Source organism: Miscanthus floridulus, chromosome 8 (genome assembly GCF_019320115.1).
Source record: "Miscanthus floridulus cultivar M001 chromosome 8, ASM1932011v1, whole genome shotgun sequence".
Lineage (NCBI taxonomy): Eukaryota > Viridiplantae > Streptophyta > Magnoliopsida > Poales > Poaceae > Miscanthus > Miscanthus floridulus.
In genome coordinates, this window is record NC_089587.1 from 18,326,505 (window position 1) to 18,347,333 (window position 20,829).

At 52.4% G+C, this 20,829-nt stretch overlaps 2 protein-coding genes across 3 annotated transcripts; both read left to right on the plus strand.

Annotated features, from left to right (window-relative positions):
- Positions 1-9,313: 9,313 nt before the first annotated feature.
- LOC136475880 (trihelix transcription factor ASR3-like) lies at positions 9,314-12,141 on the plus strand. Of its 2 annotated transcripts, none has more exons than XM_066473527.1 (2): positions 9,314-10,277; positions 11,613-12,141. In XM_066473527.1, exons 1-2 carry the CDS (start codon positions 9,407-9,409, stop codon positions 11,909-11,911), a joined length of 1,170 nt encoding a protein of 389 aa, XP_066329624.1. In that variant the 5' UTR covers positions 9,314-9,406; the 3' UTR covers positions 11,912-12,141. The 2 variants fall into 2 exon arrangements, with proteins under 2 accessions (XP_066329624.1, XP_066329625.1); XM_066473528.1 differs by lacking the exon at positions 11,613-12,141 and adding an exon at positions 11,114-11,588.
- A 397-nt stretch (positions 12,142-12,538) lies between these two features.
- LOC136475877 (pollen receptor-like kinase 5) lies at positions 12,539-15,442 on the plus strand. Its single transcript, XM_066473523.1, has 3 exons — positions 12,539-13,541; positions 13,660-14,340; positions 14,439-15,442. The coding sequence occupies exons 1-3, from the start codon at positions 12,848-12,850 to the stop codon at positions 15,035-15,037; spliced, it is 1,974 nt and encodes a 657-aa protein (XP_066329620.1). The 5' UTR covers positions 12,539-12,847; the 3' UTR covers positions 15,038-15,442.
- Positions 15,443-20,829: the final 5,387 nt, after the last annotated feature.

Consider the following 20,829-nt stretch of genomic DNA (forward strand, 5'->3'; position numbering starts at 1 on the left):
AGGCGGGTTAAGGAGCAGTGGAATGCCACATGAGGGCTATGCCAACCCTATTACGAATGACAAACCTGGATTCCACTCGGACATGCCTATTAGTGAGCTCACCGAGCGTGACACATGAGCCATTGAGGCAAGTGTCATTAGCTCAACCCCTCTGGTTATGGAAACCATGGATGGGGTGACGCATAAAACTTGGCCGACACCTACCAAGCACAATGGGGCTCAGGGGCTTGAGCCACCCGACCCTGACTCGAGAATCTAACCGACCAAGGTTCGAAGGCTAGCCCACGAAGGGCATAAGGCCACCTCACATCGAACAGACCTAGGAGAGAAAACATAGATGAGCCCCAGTGGCCTTTGCCCGACCCGCTCAGAAGCAGACAGGGTCATCTCGACCTTCTTGTTCGATCCTAACCTCAAGCCAAGCCCATAGAATCTCCATCGAGGAGAGGCCAGCGGGCCACCTGAATCGTTCTCTAGAATGACTCGGGCATCTATCGAGAGGCAGGTTAAAGAGCAGTGGAATGCCACATGAGGGCTATGATGACCCCGTTACAAACGATGAACCTAGATTCCACTAGGACATGCCCGTTAGCGAGCTCACTGAGCGCGTCACTCGAGCCATCGAGGTAGGTGACGTTAGCTCAACCCCTCTGGTTGCAGAAACCACGAATAGGGTGATGATCACAAAGACAAGCTGACCCTCGACCGGACCCCCGCTACGCACAGGGGCTCAAGGAAAGTTGGAATCGCAAGGAGACCGAATGCATGGTCACAGAGCAATGGCTCAGATCCTAGGGATGGGATACATACAAAAACTAAGAATAACATTTGTAAAACAAGAGGCGCTTTCTCCTACTAGTTTTGTTATCGTCTCCTCGATCTTTAGTTAAAACCGACCTCGGCAATGGCAAGGGGTCAGGTCTCACTTGAGGGCTAATAAGGGTATAGATATATACCCTTTTTTGAAATAGTCGCCATGCCCGACCCTTTCTCATGATTAAAACCTAGAGGCAAGGTTTGTGGAAACGAACACCAAGTAAAACTAGTCGGACTGCAAGAAACCTACGCCCCAGCGGCTATGGCAATCTTGCTTACCAACGTGACCAGAGTATCCCCCCACACCTCGAGCTCTACGATCTTAACAAACAGGAAGGGTCAGAATGCATTAACCCCTTTTTACACATAAAAGGAAGAAAGAACAGACTTGTTCAAACAAAACAAAAGAACAAAATTGTTCAAATGAAACAAAAAGGGTCAAAACTTGTCCGCTTATTACAAAAATAACCGCTCGACCTATTTAACTAATTAGCCCCTCTAGGAGAGAACTATGCCTTCTATCCTATCTGTCAGGTCCTATGAAAGGGGAGGCACCGCTGTTTTCATCTCCTCTAGCTCGTGGACTTCATAACCAGGCGCGTATCCATGGCTCATCACCTATAGATCGATGATGTCCCCATAATGAGAATGAGCAATCATGAAGGACTGATTGACCCTAGTGCGAAGGGCATTCATCTCGAGCTAGTGCACCTGAGCCATGATCTCGATGGCATGAGCTGCGAGTGAGCTAGTTCCCTCCGACCGCACCTCCTCAAGGTCATCGTAGACCACTCTCGAGGGCGACTCTTAGGATACCAAGCTCGTGACTCTCTGCCAGAAGATTTCTCCTCACCTCGGCGAGATCCACAACTAGTTCATCAGAAATGCTCTCGGTCGCCAGCTTCTGGATATCTCCCTTTCGAGCTTGGCCTGGAGGGAGCCGACCTTCTGCTGCACATCATCGCGCTCTTGGCAGGCCTAGTCATGCTCTTGGAAAGCCTGGTCACCCTCCTCGTGAGCCATGCCACATTCTGAGCGGAGCCTCTCTATAGTTTGGATCAGCTCATCCCGCTCCTTACGCAGCCGAGCGACCGCCGTGGCATCTAGGCTTGCCCTTTTATCTAGGGCCGCGAGCTTCTCCTCGGCCCCTAGCTTCAGATCCCTTTCTTTCTCAACCTCGCCTAGAAGGTCAAGGATCCATTGGTGGGTATCACTGTCCTTCTAGAGCAACTCATCCCACTCCTTCTTGACCCTAGCGGCTTCTTTGTCATCCTTCCACGGCCTTATCGATAGGGCCTCGAATGCCTTCTCGGCCTCATCAGCATCCCGACAGGCCTCAACCACCCAAGACTAAAGATTGGCCACCTCCTTGGTGAGGGGAGTCAGCTCAGCCACCCTCTGCTGGGCAGTAGCAAGCTGAGCTGTCACCTCCCCATGTAGCCATGCCTCCTCGATGAGGCGGTCCTAGGTTTCCTTCTGTTGACGGAGGAATTGAGACTTCCCCCAGCTACGAGCTATAAGGGACTGCATAAAGACGATGGTAAGTATACAAAAAGTATATAAAGGAAGATAAAAGCAAGAGGTAGTGAAAGGATCTAACAATGCCTAGAGGGGGGGGGTGAATAGGCATATCTAAAAATTTACTACAAATGCTAAGTTTAAATCTGTCAGTCAATATCGGAAGTCCCAGCGTTTGGGTTAGAACTCCCAATGTTGTTAGAAGTTTTGGCGTAAACGTCAGCAGTTCTGACACCTACGTGAACTACAAAAGCAGTGCTAAATTTAACTTTGCAGATAAATAATCTTACAACCTCACTTTCTAGTGGTTTGGTGAAGATGTTGGGTCACTCCCTTAACACCGTAATGCCTCCAAACCATAGATCGAGTCCAAACCCTAAAATAGAAGTTTGGGAGACAGAGACAAACACATACAATTGATCTCTAGCAATCACAACAATAAGCACACGAGACACAAGGATTTATCCTAAGGTTCGGCAACCCCACTAAGGAGCTCCAACGTCCTTGTTGTTGAGGTGACCACCAAGGCCAGAGTCTTTTCCACCTCCTTGCCTCTCTCAAAGCGACCACAAAGGTCACTTGAGCTTTCCACTAAGAAATAGATGGGTGATACAAACTTCCCAAGGCTCTTCTACAAGATGGAAGCTCTTGGGCAACGCCTAGCTGGCTAGGGGCAAAGCCCCAAGAGTAATAGATGCAAAATCAACCGGCTTGATGAAGAAATCAAGTGCTCAAGCTTGCCAAAGTGATGCTCTCACTTAATCTACTCTCCTTTCACTCAAAACCCCAAGGGAATCGAAGATTAGAGCAAAGGGGGAAGGAGAGGGGTGCTTTAGTTGCTTGGGAGCTGTTCAGCACGAAGTGGGTCAGCTATGAATGAGTCCGTAACAGTTAGAAATGAAGAGAGGGGTATTTATACTCCAAGTGAAAATCTAATCATTCAGATCTACATCGAAAGTTCTGATGCAGATCTCGTGACTTCCAACGATAACAGAAAGGACTATTCACATAGGGTCAGAAGTCCGCGCATGCAAGTTAATGTTGGAACTCCCGGCAAACGTTGGGACTTCCGACGTGCGCAGTTAAATAGCCAGTAAAGCTCCAGGTGTCGAGACTCCTGACAAGCTTTAGGACTTCCGACGATTGGAAGTTCCGACGTACGTTGAGACTTCCGACGAGCATAGACAGCTAGACAGTCAGAACCACCATTGTCGGGACTCCCGGCTTAGGTCGGGACTTTTGACTATCGGAAGTTCCCACTCACGTCAGGACTTTCGACGTCCACAGTCACCGCGCAGGCTAAGTGACTGGGAGTCAGAACTTCCGGCAAGAGTCGTGACTTCTGACTATCGGGAGTTTCGGCTTATGTCGGGACTTCCGACACCGATAGTCACAGAAAAATAATCTACGTGCTCGTGGAGTGCTAGAGTGTCTCTTTTTTTATTTAATTATTATGCTTGAGCACTCTCTCTTCCTCAGACCAACTAAATTTGCATCCCTCTTTATAGTGCGGTGGATCCTAAACTCAAAAGCAAAAATAAAACCTTTGGAGAGCGCTTTGAGTTCGTCCACCTTTACAACTTCAAAAATTGAGGGATACCATTTCATCTTTATTAACTCTTTGATTCTTTCATGGGACTAATAGCTGCAACGTATCTTATTAAGATCACATTAGTCCTTAATTTGGATGTCATCAATACACCAAAACCCACATAGGGGGCAAATGCACTTTCAGGTAGGAACAAACAATACCCGACCGAAGGGAACAACAACATTGTGCAATATGCCCGTGGTGTGGTTTAGGGCCTCGAGCACGGATGCAATCCCTACATCGAGGCTCTCCCATTCCATGCTCTCTGCGATGTCGTCATGGGTGAAAAGCGCCGACGCTGGATCCCATGGATCCACCCACTGGAGTAGGGGCTCGCCCCACGCGGGTGAGTCGCTGCCCACTGATGTCAGGGCTAGGTACGACACCTTGCCGGCTCCAAGTGCCGCCGACCCCTCTCGCCATGACATCCTGCTGAGACGCCCCCTCTGGTGATGATAGGGGTCAGCGGTGCAAACACTAACCTCTCGCCTAGCACCACAACTCCTGAGGACCCCTTGACCATGTCCCCCTCCATCCAGCCCACGCCAGGCGCCATCGCTTGGGCCACCGATGGCATGGGTCGTGCTGGTGCCTCAGGCGCCGCTACGGTTGCCCCCGGCTGTAACCCATCTATCACGGCCGCCGTCACCCCCACCCGCGTTGGCGGGATCATGACCAGCTACGCCACGCTCACCACGGTCGGTGCCATGAGCATGGTTGGCAGCCCCTTCCATCCTGTCGGCAGCAGCGGTATCGTGGTCGACACCGACTGCTCCACGGCCTCCAAAGGCACCCCTTGAATGCCCGCGTCCGCCCTTCCTACCGAGGGCACAGGCGCCATCGTAGGCGGTGCCCAACCGGCTGATGATGTGGTCACACTGGTGCCGCTCTAGCCTAAAATGAGTGTGACACTAGCCAACGGCCGCCACCGTAGTTGGAGGGCGATGCTCTTCTTTGGCACCAGCGCTAAAGGATTCCGATGCCTACCGATGCTGCAAGGGATGAAAAACATAAGTCACGATGAAATCTGACTAAAACAAGAAAAACAGAGGAATTAATAATTCACCTCAGCGCCGTTGGGTGGTAGATGTGTTTAGAGGATGAACCCCCTGACCCTTGCTCCGTCTTGTTGGAACAAGGCCATTTTGAGCCCGCCCCTTGCTTCTAGGCAGAGGGGCTCGCACCTGGTAGCTCCTAGGGCACTTGGCAGAATGCCATGCTCCTCTTGGCTCCTAGGGCGTGATGGTGGAGCTGCCCGCCTCTGATGGCACCTCAGGCGTGACGACAGAGCCACCCACCTCTGTTGGCTCCTAGGGTAGGCCGACGGTATGCCTCGCCTCTGTCGGTTCCTAGGGGGGCATCGGAATGGCCCTCCTTCGCTAGTTCCCTAGACGTGCCCTCCCCTCCATAGAATGGGAAGGGTCCTGACACCTGCAAGGATGAACCGATGCCTGTCAGCGCATCCTCATTCTCTAGGTTGTCCCACTCGATATCATCGGCTACCATTTCTTCTTCCTCCATCACCTCATTGTCATCATCATCGTCGTCGTTAGTGTCCTCCCCTCGTTCCCGCGCCCATAGCTTCCGCTGCTTGTTCCTCTTCTTGTCCTCCTTCACCTTCCTTAGCCGCTCGCCCTTGGCATGATTCGCCACCCTCATGGCCAAATCCCTCAGCAGTGGCTCTGAGTGATCCATGAGGATGAGGTCCCTTGGCTGGTCCTACCCCTCTCAAAGTTAGTCTCACAGGGTTAGGAAATCAATTGAACAAAAGACAAGAGAAAGGGAAACTTACGAAGGCAACATAGCCTGGCTTTGGCCGCATCAGAGGATGCTCTGGCACCGGGTAGACGAAGTTGAGGGTGGCACCCGCATCATCCCGCAAAGGCTCCATTGCCTCCTTGATGTGTTGCGCAATCTTGGAGTTAGGGAGCGTTCCCTCGGCGAGCGACGTTCCATCGAATGACGCCTCGGGCGCCATCGCATATAGCAGGAGTGCGTGTTATCAACAGTGCCACCCTCCTCGCATGGTAAGCCACGATGATGCTAGACCCTTTTAGGCTGTTCTCCTTTAGGATGTGGATGGCGGCGATGTGGTCTCAGATCTTCTTCTTGTCCTTCTACGGGATGCCCCACTTCCTCCATTGCTCTAGGGCCTCTTCAATCAGGCGCCCAGTGAATTTCGACAGAGGGGCGACATCGTCATTCTTGAGGTAGAACCACTATGAGTATCACCCCTTGTTGGACATCGAGAGCCACATGGATGGGTACTCATCGACTCGATTGTTACAAAGTTGGATGTCGGCACACCCCATCGACATGTGCAGCTCCTACCTGCCACCCTTCTCCCTCTTCTTCTAGAGGTTGACGGTAAAGAAATATCTCCACAAGTTGAAGTGGGGCTGATCCCTAGGAATCCTTCGCACAACGCGACGAACACCGCCATGTGCTGGACCCCGTTGGGAATGAGATGCTGCAGCTCAATCTTGTAGAAGTGCAGCATCTCCCAGAGGAATTTGTGGGGGAGCAACCACTCCTCAGCCGAGGTTCGAGCGTGGAGAAGACCGTGATGGACGAGGCCCTCCATGCGTTGGAAGGAGATGTTGGAACGGTACCATGGATCCATTAGAGGTGGGGGCTGATGGATGCGAGTTCAATAGCAGCGGAGATGCAGAGGCAGGAAACCCAAGCGTTGGCGGTGGCGGTGTGGCTGCGGAGGCAAGGATGCAGGCGTGCGTATGAAACATGGAGGGCTAACCCTTTGGTTTTATAGGGGCGATGGGTGTGAGGAAACCTACCGCCCACCTAGATTTCCATGCCTGCCATGACCTGTCACCACGTCTCGTCGCAGGGCGAGCGCACACAATCTATGGCCGTCCCCTCGGAAAATGCGTTGGACGTTTCACCTCCCTGAACAGGCCATGACCCGTCACAAGTAAGAGGGATACAGAGCTAAAAACGTTCCTACGGCCTGTCTAGGCCTAGGAGTTTGAAGGTTGGCCCACCGATGGGTTCGATAACTGCTCTAGGCACATTTAGAGTGAGGGGTGGAAAGAGATGAGCCCGCTAACGGCCAGTACCCAGGTGTACGAGTGTCGCGGGCATTCTGACCCACGTTCGAGCCTCGGCCAGATACGATCCATAGTTTTTTCTCGAAGAAAGGCAGAGAGCCCTCGGGACCGGTCGAACGGACCCGAGAACTATATGGATTGACCGCTGAGAATTTGGAGTCGGTCACCAGCTGACCCAAGCTGAACCCCATGAACGGGATACCAGGGGCCCACTCGGACTAGCCCATTAACAACTCATCGAGCACCATGGCTCGTCCATAGAGGAAAATTATGGCACGACTCAGTCTCTCTGTTTTTATCGAAAAAACACTTAAGGGAAGACGATCACGAAGACGAGTCGATCCTCGACTGGACCCCTGCTACAGGCGGGGGCTCGAGGAAAGTAGGACTCGCAAGAAGACCAAACGCACGGTCATAGAACGATAGACCTCCATAGGGGTCGGAATCAGGAAAGACCTTTTCTGACCCACCAAATCTCATGGCTATACCTCTGAGAGGTTCGATCACGATGAAAGGGAATCGTCGTCCCCAGGACACGCTGTGGACGACAAGAGAAGGCCAAGGCCCTCAGAGTCCTCCCATTCGAAAAAGCCTTCGAAGAAGTATTCTACTCCTCCGTGGGCTCGGGGGATACTGTCGGGGACCAATACTAGGGTACCTGAAGAGGAGGAGCTAATGGCCGTTAACATTGATTCATCCGAGCAGTCAAGAGAGCGACTATAGCTCCAACCAACCCCCAGGTGCAGGGGCTCCACCTCGCCCGACCTTTGGGTCGGGCTCCGCCTCGCCCGACCCCGAGGCCGCGGGCTCCGCCTCGCCCGACGGGGACTCATACCGTCGCCAACCACTCCAGGTCTAAACATATGGCCTGGGTCAAAACTCTGACACCAAGGAAGACCCCGACACGCCTCGATGTAACCCATGGCCATGACGGGCCATACCTGAGGATTCATATCAAGAACAGCGTCGGGCGTGTCAGTGCTGTTCTGTCTAATCCTCGTACGAACGCTGACAGGCGCGTCAGTTCCTCACGATGCTCGTCGGGGCAGAATGGGACGCCATGACCGACAGACGACGCCTGCGCATGGCGTCAGTGACGAACAGAGTCGCGACGTGGAGCCGTCCCTGTTGACGTCTACAGGATCGGTGAGACCCGCATGAAAGACAAGAAGGACCCGACGGTCCTGGTAGCCTTCCTCTCTCTCGTTCTTCTCCTTTTTCACCGCTGTTACTTGCGCTTTCCCTTGGTCTATAAAAGAGAAAGCAGGGCGCCCCATCGAGACCCGATTGGATCCAGATCCGCATAAGAGCACGACACAAACACACGACTGAGGAACGATCGAGCTCTCAGCACCCGTTCACTCCTTCCACCAGAGACTTAGGATCATTTTCCTCTCTCACCCGTTTGTAACCTCTACTATAAACTTCCAGTACTAGTAACACAAGCAGCAGCGACGAACTGAACATAGAAATTTTCTACTCGAACTAGTATAAACTTCGTGCCCTCTAAAACATAACCTCCGAACCAGACGCGCAATACTCATGCGTTTCACAGTCGTGTGTGATCTCAAAGCCGCGTCTCTCTCTCTCTAGCACTGTTCATAGTCAAGTCGCCAAGTCGGGGTGGTCGGCCGGCAAGTCAACAAAAAGCGTTCAGGCCCCGTTTAGTTCCGAAAATTTTTGGCTTTTGACTACTGTAGCACTTTCGTTTTTATTTGGCAAAAATTGTCCAATTATGGACTATTTAGGCTTAAAAGATTCGTCTCACGATTTCTCGGCTAACTGTGTAATTAGTTTTTTTCGTCTACATTTAGTACTCCATGCATGTATCGCAAGATTTGATGTGACGGAGAATCTTGAAAATTTTTGGTTTTTGGCTTGGAAGTAAACGTGGCCTCAGTTAGTGGTGGCACGTTCACAGGATCACAGGCCAGTCTGGCAGTCTCTGTCAGGGATCCTGTCCGGTAGCAGCGATGCTGCTAGGCAGCAGCACGTTGTTTGTTGGGCTGGAGCTGGACGCAGCGACACGCGACCGCGACGCCGTGGTGGACTATGTGTGCACGGGAGGAACGTGGCTGAAGAGTGGGTCCATCTTTGTTCGGCCAGTTGGCACCGCCGGCCCGGCAGGGGAAAACGTCCCACGGGCCACCGGGTCGGTAGGAAGAAGGCCCAAGGCCTCTGTCCGGCACTGCGATGTGTGGCATGCGCCCGCGGCCCGCCCAAGGAGCCGGGCCGACCCTCGTCCCGAGAAGTGCTGGTGGTGGAACTGGAACGTGCAGGCCACTCTCGTCTCGGCTCCCGGCTCCACGACACGACAGCACACAGTGCGCACACTCACTCGGGTCTCGAGAGCTCCCTACCCCGCGTGTCGCCCCGCCGCCCTCGACGGCGACTCCGCGCCGTGCCCAGCCCCATGGATCCCGCCGCTGCGGACCAGCCGTGTGTCATCCAGGCGCTCCCGGCGAACTGCAACACCCTCCCGCCGCTCCTGGTCCAGGCGCTCCCGGCCCAGCACTCCCCGGCCAAGACCAACAACACGCCGCCCTCCCCCGCCGCCAAACGCCGCCCCGCGCCTGCCCCGCCGGGCCCGGCGCCCCCGAGCCCTCGCCGCACCCGCTCAGGCGGCGCGCCGGAGTGGACGCCCGCCGAGACGCTCGCGCTCGTCGCCGAGGTCGCGGCCGTGGACGACGGCTGGTCCCGCTCCGTCTCCGCGTTCCAGAAGTGGGCCATGGTCGCCGAGAACCTCGCCGCCTCCGAGGCCTTCGCGTCGGGGCCCAGGACCCGGCGCGGGCGCGGGAGCGGGAGCGGGAGCAAGAGGACTGCCGGGGAGTGCCGCCGCCGCTGGGAGGCGCTGGCGGCGGAGTACGGGGCCGTGCGCCGCTGGGAGGTGCGCACCAGGGGAACGTACTGGGAGATGGGCGCGGCGGCGCGGAGGAAGGCCGGCCTTCCTGCGGAGTTCGACGCCGAGGTGTATGGGGCCATGGATGCGCTCATACGGGTCGAGGAGGCGCTGCTTGCGGATGCTGCGGGCGGTGGTGCGGGTGGGGAGGAGGTGGAGGGCTTGGTTGGCGGCGGTGCCGGCGTCGGCGTCGAGGTGGGTGAGCAGGACGGCGGTCACTCCGGTGAGGCTGAGGTTGGAAAAGAGCAGGTGCAGGAGGATGCATCAGCAGGAGAGGAGGAGGAGCCACAGGAAGAGAAGGAGGAGGAGGAGGAGGAAGATGTCGAGGAGGATGGAGAAGAAATGCAGGAGGATGGGGGCAATGCTGATGCTTCAAATGACTTGGGTATGTGCAAATCATCCACTTTTCGCTTTTGAATGCACTGATTCTGTTGTCATGTGCTTATGATCGCGATAGCTTTGCTTCTGCTTACTGAAGATGTAGTCTGGTTATGAAGCTTATGTCAAGACTGCAATGATGTGTCATGTGTCATGTGTCATTACATGGAGGTGACTGTGCAAGTAGGAGGATTTATAACAGAAAAAACTGGGAGATTGAGCAGGGCATTTGATTAGCAGTGATGGGCCTAATATGGTTTTGGTTCTAGGGGATTCATCAGTGAAATTTGATGTCAGTCAAATATGCCAATACCATTATTAGGAATGACCGTATCATCATAAGAAGACAAAATTTCAGTCACAGTATTTCTGTTGTACTGGTTATTGGGGAAATAAGGCTCATTCTGATTGGTCATGTCCCATTGTAGTGCCCAATTACGATATCTTTTCCTGTTTTGTCATGTCCACACTTAGTGGGTAGTGCGGGATAGCATAGCCTCATTGGTCTGTTATAGTTTTTCACGTAGGCAAAATAGCTAGGGAAACCAGGTAAATGTTAACAAACCATGAGAACAAGCCACAAAAGTTTTACAAAATTGTCAAGAAATTATCAGATGTAGGGAGGCATGTCCTATACATGTGTAAAATGAAACTTGAAGTCCAACCTCATTGGCAGACGATGAAAACTTACCACCTTTTTTTTTAAAAAAAAGAAAAAGATTCAACTTTTAGCTTCACTAGATATGTTCTCTAATGTATTATGGTATCTAACACGTCATTTGATCCCTTGTTACTGTCTTGTGGTTGTGGTCTATAAAGTCATGAAGCAATTTTTTTTTGCAGCCAGCTTTGGATTCAATGCCATGGTACGGTGATTCTTGACTGAAAACAGTCCATTAAAAACGATTTATGGTTTGTAAAGTTGTATTGGAGAACTTTTTTGTAGCTTAAAGTCCTAAAATTATCCGTATCAAAGTTTAAACTGTCTATGGAAACTTTTGGCATAAATATAATTTCATGAATAGTATCAATTTATTTATGTTTGTAGCAAATGGGCATCAATCGTCAAGTAATACAATATTGCGTTGTTTGATAATATGCACAATATGTTAGACAAACAGTTTGCTTTAGGAACTCATTTGTATTCATCGAATATACATTTGTTCCTGGTGTTGGATAGGATTATAGTGTATGCTGCAACGAGCCAACACAATATGAGTTCCCTACAGTTCCATGTTCCAACTCTGATTCATACCTTGTACTATCAGCCTGTATTCTTGTTCCTTTTGTCTTGTCATATTTTTTGCTGCTGCCTTACTTTCTTCACAATATATTTGTGTAGAAGGGCAAGAGACCGGGACAAGTATTGAACCCGACAAAAGCCAAAATATTGCATGGGAGCTGGCAAACAAGTTACACGAGAACGCGCAGCATATCCACACCATACTGAACGAAGAGGCCGACCAAGATGGTGGCCAGAATCATGCTCTTGGTGGTTTGATGCTGCCTGATGCAATGGAGGCCACCCGCCAAAAAGCCGATGAGCTGATCAAGTCGCTAGGCGGGCTTGTCAGCTACCTGAACCAATTCACCGAGCTGGTCAAGGAAACTGGGTTCGAGAACATCGCCGGTATGACCTGATGCACGAGACAGCAGCCACGCAGGCCTCCTTTGGAGGATTAGATGATCATGCTGCTTAACGTTTTAGCGCTGTAGTTTCTCTGTGTCGTCCTTCATCTTTGTAAATATGCGGCACTGTATGACGACCGCCCAGCCCGGGTGGTGTAGGGTTTGTAGCAGACAATGTTAGGTGCCTTGACAGCACCGCTGTTCTGGGCTTCTGGCCCTTGATTAGTGAGATTAGATGCTCACATCTGTTGTCTGGCGTTCCTTTCAGTTCTGGCCCTGAAAATCCCTGATGGTGAGAGATCAGATGCCTCAATTTGGTAGCAGTAGCAGATGTTCTCAGATGCATCACATACTCACATGTGAGATATAAGATGGGTGGGTGATGAGGCTGTAGTAATTTGGGATTAAACCAGAATGTTGCGAGGTTGGTGTCCTGGGGACATGGCATCTTTTTTTTTTCCGACCACGCCGAAGCGCGTTTTTCATTAAGAAGAAATGGGGACATGGCATCTGTTGTTGCTGACAAAAAATGAACCATGAACTGGCCAAGGCTAAAACCTGCTCTCGCAGCCAACTCCAACCACGAATGACACAGAAACCGGCCGCAGCAACAGACACAACAGACGCTGCTGTGTCTGCCGTCTCTTCTCCCGCCTATTCTTAGGCTCTCTACCTCCCTCCCCACCCGGCGTCGCGACCCATCACCGCATTTCCTCTACCCGCCACCTCCTCTCTCCCCTCCATTCTCTTGACCCATGCACACGCGGGACGCGTAGCTTCGCCCTCGGCTCCTCCCACGACGACGCGCACGGGCGTGCGTGCATGCGGCGAGCGGTCACAGCCCCTCCGGCAAGGTGACCACCGCCGCGCGCGTGAAGACACCGGCTCGCCTCGGCTTGGTTCGTCTCGTCTCGTCGGACGACTCGCTCGGCGCCTGCCCGCGTCCCCATGGCGCGGCCGCGGCCGCACGGCCACATCGTCCGCGTCGCCTTCGCCCTCGTCTTCGCCTTCGCCTCTACCGTCCTCCTGTCGCCGGCCGCGGAGGGCGTCCAGGAGGGCGACGTGCTGATCGCGTTCCGGGACACGCTGCGCGGGCCAGACGGCGCGCCGCCGGGCCCGCTGCGGAACTGGGGCACCCCGGGCCCATGCCGGGGCAACTCCTCCTCCTGGTACGGCGTGTCGTGCCACGGCAACGGCTCCGTGCAGGGCCTGCAGCTGGAGCGGCTCGGCCTGGCAGGGAGCGCGCCCGACCTGGCCGTCCTCGCCGTGCTCCCGGGCCTTCGCGCGCTCAGCCTCTCCGACAACGCGCTCACCGGCGCCTTCCCCAACGTGTCCGCGCTCGCCGTGCTCAAGATGCTCTACCTGTCGCGGAACCGCCTGTCGGGCGCCATCCCCGAGGGCACGTTCCACCCCATGCGCGGCCTCCGCAAGCTGCACCTCTCCTCCAACGAGTTCTCCGGTCCCGTCCCGGAGTCCATCACCTCGCCGCGGCTGCTGGAGCTGTCGCTCGCCAACAACCACTTCGAAGGCCCGCTGCCGGACTTCTCCCAGCCGGAGCTCAGGTTCGTCGACGTCTCCAACAACAACCTGTCCGGACCCATTCCGGTAGGGCTCAGCCGCTTCAATGCAAGCATGTTCGCAGGTAGTATATCGATCGATCGATCCATCGATTCTCGCTCTCCTCGTCTTTAGTTTTCTTTCCGGCGAAATCCTCTCGATATGTCTTGTTGATGAACGACGACGATCTGCATGCGATGCAGGCAACAAGCTCCTCTGCGGCAAACCACTAGAGGTGGAATGCGACAGCTCGGGGTCGCCGCGCACGGGCATGTCGACCATGATGAAGATCGCCATCGCGCTCATCATCCTCGGCGTGCTGCTCTGCGCCACGGGCATCGCGTCGGGCGCCCTCGGCCGCCGGAAAAGAAGGCCGAGGCGCGCGGCCGCTGAGAGGCTGGGCAGCGGCGACCAGACGCCCTCCAAACCGAAGCTCAACACGGCGCCGGCCGTCAACATCGAGAACGCGGCCAGCACCAGCCAGCCGCGCGCCGCTGCCGCGGCCGGCATGGCCGGGGCCGGCGCCGCCGCCGCCGCGGGGAAGCGCCCGCGCCGCGACGAGCACGGGCGGCTGGTGTTCATCCAGGAGGGCCGCACCCGGTTCGAGATCGAGGACCTGCTCCGGGCGTCCGCCGAGGTGCTGGGCAGCGGCAACTTCGGGTCGTCGTACAAGGCGACGCTCTGCGAGGGCCCCGCCGTGGTGGTGAAGCGGTTCAAGGACATGAACGGCGTCGGGCGGGAGGACTTCTCGGAGCACATGCGCCGCCTCGGCCGCCTCGCCCACCCCAACCTCCTCCCTCTCGTCGCCTACCTCTACAAGAAGGAGGAGAAGCTCCTCGTCACCGATTACATCGTCAATGGCAGCCTCGCGCAGCTCCTCCATGGTATGGTGCTCTCCTACAATACATAGAACAAGAAAATGAAATGGAATATAGCTGGGTGATTGATTGGTTCTGACGAACTTGAACTTGATGATGATCAGGTAACAAAGGGTCGCTCTTGGACTGGGGGAAGCGTCTGCGGATCATCAAGGGCGCGGCGCGGGGGCTGGCGCACCTGTACGACGAGCTGCCGATGCTGACGGTGCCGCACGGGCACCTCAAGTCCTCGAACGTGCTGCTGGACGGCGCGTTCGAGGCGGTGCTATCGGACTACGCGCTGGTTCCCGTGGTGACGGCGCAGATCGCGGCGCAGGTGATGGTGGCGTACAAGGCGCCCGAGTGCATCGCGCCGCAAGGGAAGCCGTCCAAGAAAAGCGACGTGTGGAGCCTGGGGATCCTCATCCTCGAGATACTCACGGGCAAGTTCCCGGCGAACTACCTCCGGCAGGGGCGGCAGGGCAACGCCGACCTCGCCGGGTGGGTGCAGTCGGTCGTCACGGAGGAGCGCACCGGCGAGGTGTTCGACAAGGACATCACGGGGGCCAGGGGCTGCGAGGCCGACATGGTGAAGCTGCTCCAGGTCGGCCTGGCCTGCTGCGACGCCGACGTCGACCGGAGGTGGGACCTCAAGACGGTCATCGCGCGCATCGACGAGATCCGGGAGCCCGACGCCGCCGCCTCCGACTCGTCATCGTCCTAGGCGAGCACCCGCGTGTGTACTTGACCAAGCAAATCCCACTGATCGATCAGCAACTCGTCGACGTCGTGCGTGCATGCCTGAGCTACCTCCGAGACGAAGATTTACATACGTGGCGTGGCGGCCATGAGCATGAATGAATCGGTTGCTTATTTGGTTCCACAAATCAACTAAAGTTGGATGCGTTGGTCGGCTGATCGATTTGATGAACAAATGCGTTTGGGATGGGATAAATCATGGTAATACGCTTTCTGATATGTTCATGGGAAATTTCCGATCGTGTAAATTGGTTTAGCTTAATTAATCTTGTCACAGGAAAAGAGGTGCTAGTGTAGTAGTGTGTAAGGTGCTTTAAATTCGTCTGTCTTGTAATTATGTTTAATTCGTACAAATTCTTTCATACTCAAATTAAAATCCAGTAATGCTCCTACTCGAACGTCCGACGCTTCGAACATGCGTCAGAAAACGATTCGACCGGCGCCTCGTCTTATCCGCCCTCTCGACGCCCTCCCCATCCCCTTCCCGTGTCCGCGTGCTTCACTTCTCTCGCTCTTCTCGCCCTTTCCTCCGCCCGGCTCCTCCACTCTCTCGCTCTGCTCGTGCGCCGCCACCCCTCCCTCCCTCCGCGACCTCCATGCCGCGACGGCGGCGGCTTCCGATGAGCCGCCCCTCCCTCCCTCCCTCCGTGACCTCCATGCCACCGAAGAGGAGGGCGGCGGAGGTGGCTTCCGGCGAGCCGACCCTCCCTCCCTCGCTCCGCGACCTCCATGCATCCGGAGAGGAGGGCGACGACGTTGGCTTCCGGCGATGTAGGTGGGTCTTTCTCTGGATCTGAGCCCTCCTCCTCCTCCTCCTCCTCCTCCTCCTCTCTCCTTCCTCCTCATCTGGATTTGAGGTCTCCTCCTCCTTCTCCTCCTTCTCCTCCTCATCCTCCTCCTCTTCTGGATCTGGATCTGAGGGAGGCAGCGGTGGCTAGGGTTCCAACGAGCTCTATTGTAGTAGGCTTGCTTTGCTGTTGCAACAAACAATATTTCTTTGTTGCATTAGTCTTTTTTCTGATGTTGCATCTCGCATTGAGCCTTTTGTTTCTGTTGTTGCAATAGCGTCGTTTTGCTGTTGCAACAAGCAATATTTCTTTGTTGCATTAGTCTTTTTTTCTTCTGATGTTGCATCTTGCATTGCAGTTTTGTTTCTGTTGTTGCAGTAGTGTTATTTCGCTGTTGCAACACGTTTTTTTTCTTTGTTGCATTGGTCTTTGTTTTCCTGATGTTGCATCTCGCACTGCGCTTTTATTTTCGGTTGTTGCAGTAGCTTTGGTTTGCTGTTGCAACAAGAAATTTTTTCTTTATTGCATTAGTCTTTTTTTTCTGATGTTGCATCTTCGCATTGCGCTTTTTGTTTCTGTTGTTGCAATAACTTTGGTTTGTTGTTGCAACAAGTAATTTTTTCTTTGTTGTATTAGTATTTTTTTATGTTGCATCTCGTATTGCAGTATCTTTTGTTGTATTGTTGCAGTCTCTCTTGTTCTCATGTTGCAATAGACTTGTTCTATATGTTTCACCTCGCATTGTGTAACACCCTTACACTGTAAATCATTTACTAAAACATGTCATGAGCATCATGTTTATGTGTTAATGCATGTAATAGAGTGTGTAGATCAATTTCCACAACTCAGAACGATCAACGAAAATGCGAAATAAAAGTTAATTCCATAGTCATGTTATATCACTTAGGGTTTAAAACCTAATTTTTATTAAGCAAAAATGCTATAGAACATGTATGTGATACTTCAATAAAGTTTGAAGTATAAACTTTGTAGATGACAATGAAATACTTGTGGTCGAAAAATGATATAACTAGATAAGTTTTCCAACTAGCTTAGAAATGCAATTTGAAATAGAGTTCGACTAAAAACTTACAAAATTTCTTAAACTTTGGAAAGGATAGACCTTGTTCATCAATTTTTGTAGAAAAATTTAGTTAAGAAGCAGAGTAGTGTCAGGGCCTATTTTGGTAGCCTAATATACCCTCTTTGGTATAGGCAAAAAGTGGTTTGGGTATTGGATCAACGGTTTAGTCGTGGTCAATAGCTTTAAAATCCATGCACAACACGTTTTCGGTTTGTTTCCCTCGCGTGGGCGTGGTCACCGCACGTCAGTGGTCGTCGCCGCCTGCGTCAGGCGTTCTGCGCGTGCGCTCATTGGCGCGCTCGGCTATCCTCCCCGGGCCGGATCGGCCTGGCTACGCGTTGCTGCTGCCACACGGGCCCGGCATCCTGGCTGCCATTGCCGCCCTTGCCACGCGGATGTCCCATCCTGCTGCCGTGTTGTTGCTCTGGCCGCATCACTGGCCTCCTCGGCCTGCCGCCGCACGGAGCCAGTGGATGCCTGACTTGTCCCGTCACGCTGCCCCACCGCCTGCTGCCAGTTGCCATGTGTTGTTGCTGCTCGCACAACCAAGCATCGCGGCCACCTACCCCACGCGCTGCCCCACCACACGTCGCGACGCTGCCACTGCCGTCGCGTCACCGTCTCTCTCTCGCCTGCTGCTGCACCGCGCTGCGCCTCTAGTCCGCCTGGGCGCTGTGCGCGCGGAGTCGGACCGCAGTCGCCATGCCATTTATGGCACTGCGGCGCGCGGGCCACACCGACCTCGTGCGCGTGCCGTCGGCTAGCACCGGGCGTGGGCCGTACTGGTTGCACCAGCCGTATTACGCCAAGGTGCACTCGCCAGCTACCGACCGCGATCTCACCGCCTTCCGTCCTCTTGTTTCTCCCTTGCCCGCCTCTGTGCGCCCGTCCGCCTCTGTTTCCGCCGTCTATTAAAATATTTGTGAGTGTTTAGTATTATTTAGATTAGTATTTGTAAGAATTTTTAGATTAGTATTTGTAAGAATTTTTGTGGTAAATTGGTAATAGCTTCGACCATTAAATTTTTACAGTAGATTCATTGTATTATTATGTGCTCACTGTAATTTTTGTAGCTTTAGAATAGGTTGAGAAATATGATAGCTAAGTACTTGTTGTAGTATATAGGAAATCGTTAATAAGAGTAAGGATATATTTTAGTTGCTAAGTAGCACTCGTAGGTGAAACCCTGCTGGTTTGATGGGAATGATGATTAGTTTGGTATCTTAGTCATTAGAGCTAGCTTAGTGGCTTAGTAGATGTATTCTTATTTTAAGAATTATTGTTGCCTTAGTATTAAGCGTTGCATCGTCATTGTATGCATGTAAAAAGCAAGTTGGTGGAGTTCATCACCGAGGGCGAGCAGGAGTATAAGGAGATAATTGAAGAGTACGAGGAGGAGGTCCCGAAGCCGCCACGAACTGACTGAGCTGACACCGCACCTGCCCAAGGTAAGCTCCGATGCATAACCCTTATTTTAAATGAGCACTAAATATATATTATGGAAACCATCTACATAACCCTTATTTTGAATGTGCATTTATGTTATAGGCATTTTATAGAAACCATCTACATAAATATATCTGTCCTATGAGTCCTACTAGTACAATTGCGAGTAGCTGCTATGCTTAGGATGTTTGGTAGCGTGAGTAACCTATCGTTACTCACAATAGATGATTATTATTATCACTCTTATAATAAACTAGTGAAAGAAAATGGAGACTGGACAGAGATGTTGTATGGGTATTGGTGGATGTAAGAGGTTGTATCCTATGGCCAACGGGGCACAGCTTGGTTACACTATTTTTCTATAACCTTGTTGGTTAAGGATTGGTCATTGCATTAGGTTCTAGGCAAGTCACAGACTTATTATCTTGAGCACATACTTGTTTATGGGAGCAGGGAAGGCTCGTTGCTCTCTTGTCATGGGTTCCGGCTCTTTTTGGACCGACTGATTGGAGGCAGGGATGATGAAGGTCTAAGCACCGCACTGAGTCTGAGACTCATGTGTGAGGGCTTGGAGTCCAAATTTGGATGGGGACCTGAACCCCTTGACAGTAGAGTGGTGGGTTGGTCCTGTTTGTGCTTGGGGTACAAGTAGGGGCGTGTGTTTCGAGATACTCAGCTGGGCACATTGATTCGTGAATCACCAGGGTAATCTGGTACGACTTGTCTAAAGTCTAGCACCATAGTAAGAACTGGAAGATGAAAAATAGTGAAATGGATCTGTTTGCTCAACTCCTGCTTGAAAGTAGAACATAGTGCTTATATAGAATGGCTAGATAATGAAATAACCATAACTGCTCATGAGAAACGTACATAAGGATTCACTACTAGTATTGATTTCCGTAAAAAGAAAACCCAGCAACACAAAAAGATTATCATATCCTTTGGAGTCAGAAAGTTATTCCCACTAATAGGGTAAGTCTTGCGAGTATAATGTGTACTCAGGGTTTATTATCCCCTGTTGTAGGTGCAGCTTGAAGAGTAGCTGTTGTGTGGAGGATTCTTCTGGTGGGCACAGATGGATCATTGTATTCTACCGTTAGATATTTATTGTAATTTCGCTGTTTAAATTTCGCACTCTGAGCTTGGTACTGTGATAATATATTTTTAAGAACTCTGGTTGTATGGAATGGACTAAGTATTATAAACTCGTTCTTATTATTGATCCTGGAGGAAAAACGTGGATTATTCGAGTTCTTCCTTGAGGTGTACTCGACGGAATCCGTCCGATGTAGCTTGCTTTTGGGGTGCTTAGTGTCTGGTGGAAGACGAGCGCCTCCGAAGGTGTATTATTTCGGACGGTTCTGCCACATATTGCGCTTTGTTTGATGTTGCAAACAATTTTCTAATGGGAGTGCAGTTGGTGGCGGACGAGGTTGGGGGCGGATGGGAAACCCGTTCTATTCGATCCGTTTCGTACACGGGGGGTGGGCGAGGTTGGGGGTGGGCGGGTTCCGTGCGCGTTAGGGCGGGCTAGGTTCCGTGCGCGGGGAGCGGAGGAAGGGCGGTTCCGATCTTTGTTCTGTTCCGTGCGGGCGGGCGGGTGGGCGTGATTCCGTGCGGGAGGGTGAGGCGCGGTACATAGGGCCCGGCGTCCTTGCGTCCACGGCACCATCCGATGGATCAGGTATCCATCGGACGTCCGGGCGTCAGCGCTGCCCATTAAAATCATGTTAGAATATATACATAGATGTGTAGATGTTTCTTGAATATTCCAGGTATTGTTTTTTAGTTTCCTTGTGCTTCCCGTATCTGCCATCAGGGAAAAAAGGCATTTATACGCGATGTAATTGGTTTCGTTTTTTAGGCACAATAGCTATTTTGGTTCCTCAACTATTACTCGAAACTCAATTTCATTCCTAAACTTTTAAAACAGTCATTTAGGTCCTCAAATTTTAGTTTTAAGATCAATTTTATCCTACAACTATCAAAATGCAGCCTGTTCGGGAGGCCGTAAACAATCGTAGATTATTTACTGTTGGCTGATTTGGTGTGAGAGAAAAATACTATTCCTAGCTGAAAATTTACGATCATTTACGAGCAAGCGAACAGGCTCCGTTTTAGTCTAAAACTTTGCATTTTGTCCCTGGGCCGGTGCTCGCCGCTAACTTGCTTTGGATGACCTCGAGCCACCGAATTTTGTCAGGCGACGATTGCTCAGTTCGGGATGCATATGTTCGGGAGTGGAGTCATGAGTCGTCAACATTGATGTACCCGCCTGAAGGTGTCCATGTCTCCGAACGATCATCGTCCGGGCCTGGGTGTTCTAGGCATCCTCGTCTTGTGTGCTGGCAATGTAACTCCGCCTAGACGTGACAAAAAAATTTCCAGAATTTTGTGCCTCTCTAGACGGGACGAATCGTAGCCGTCTCTTGGATCGAT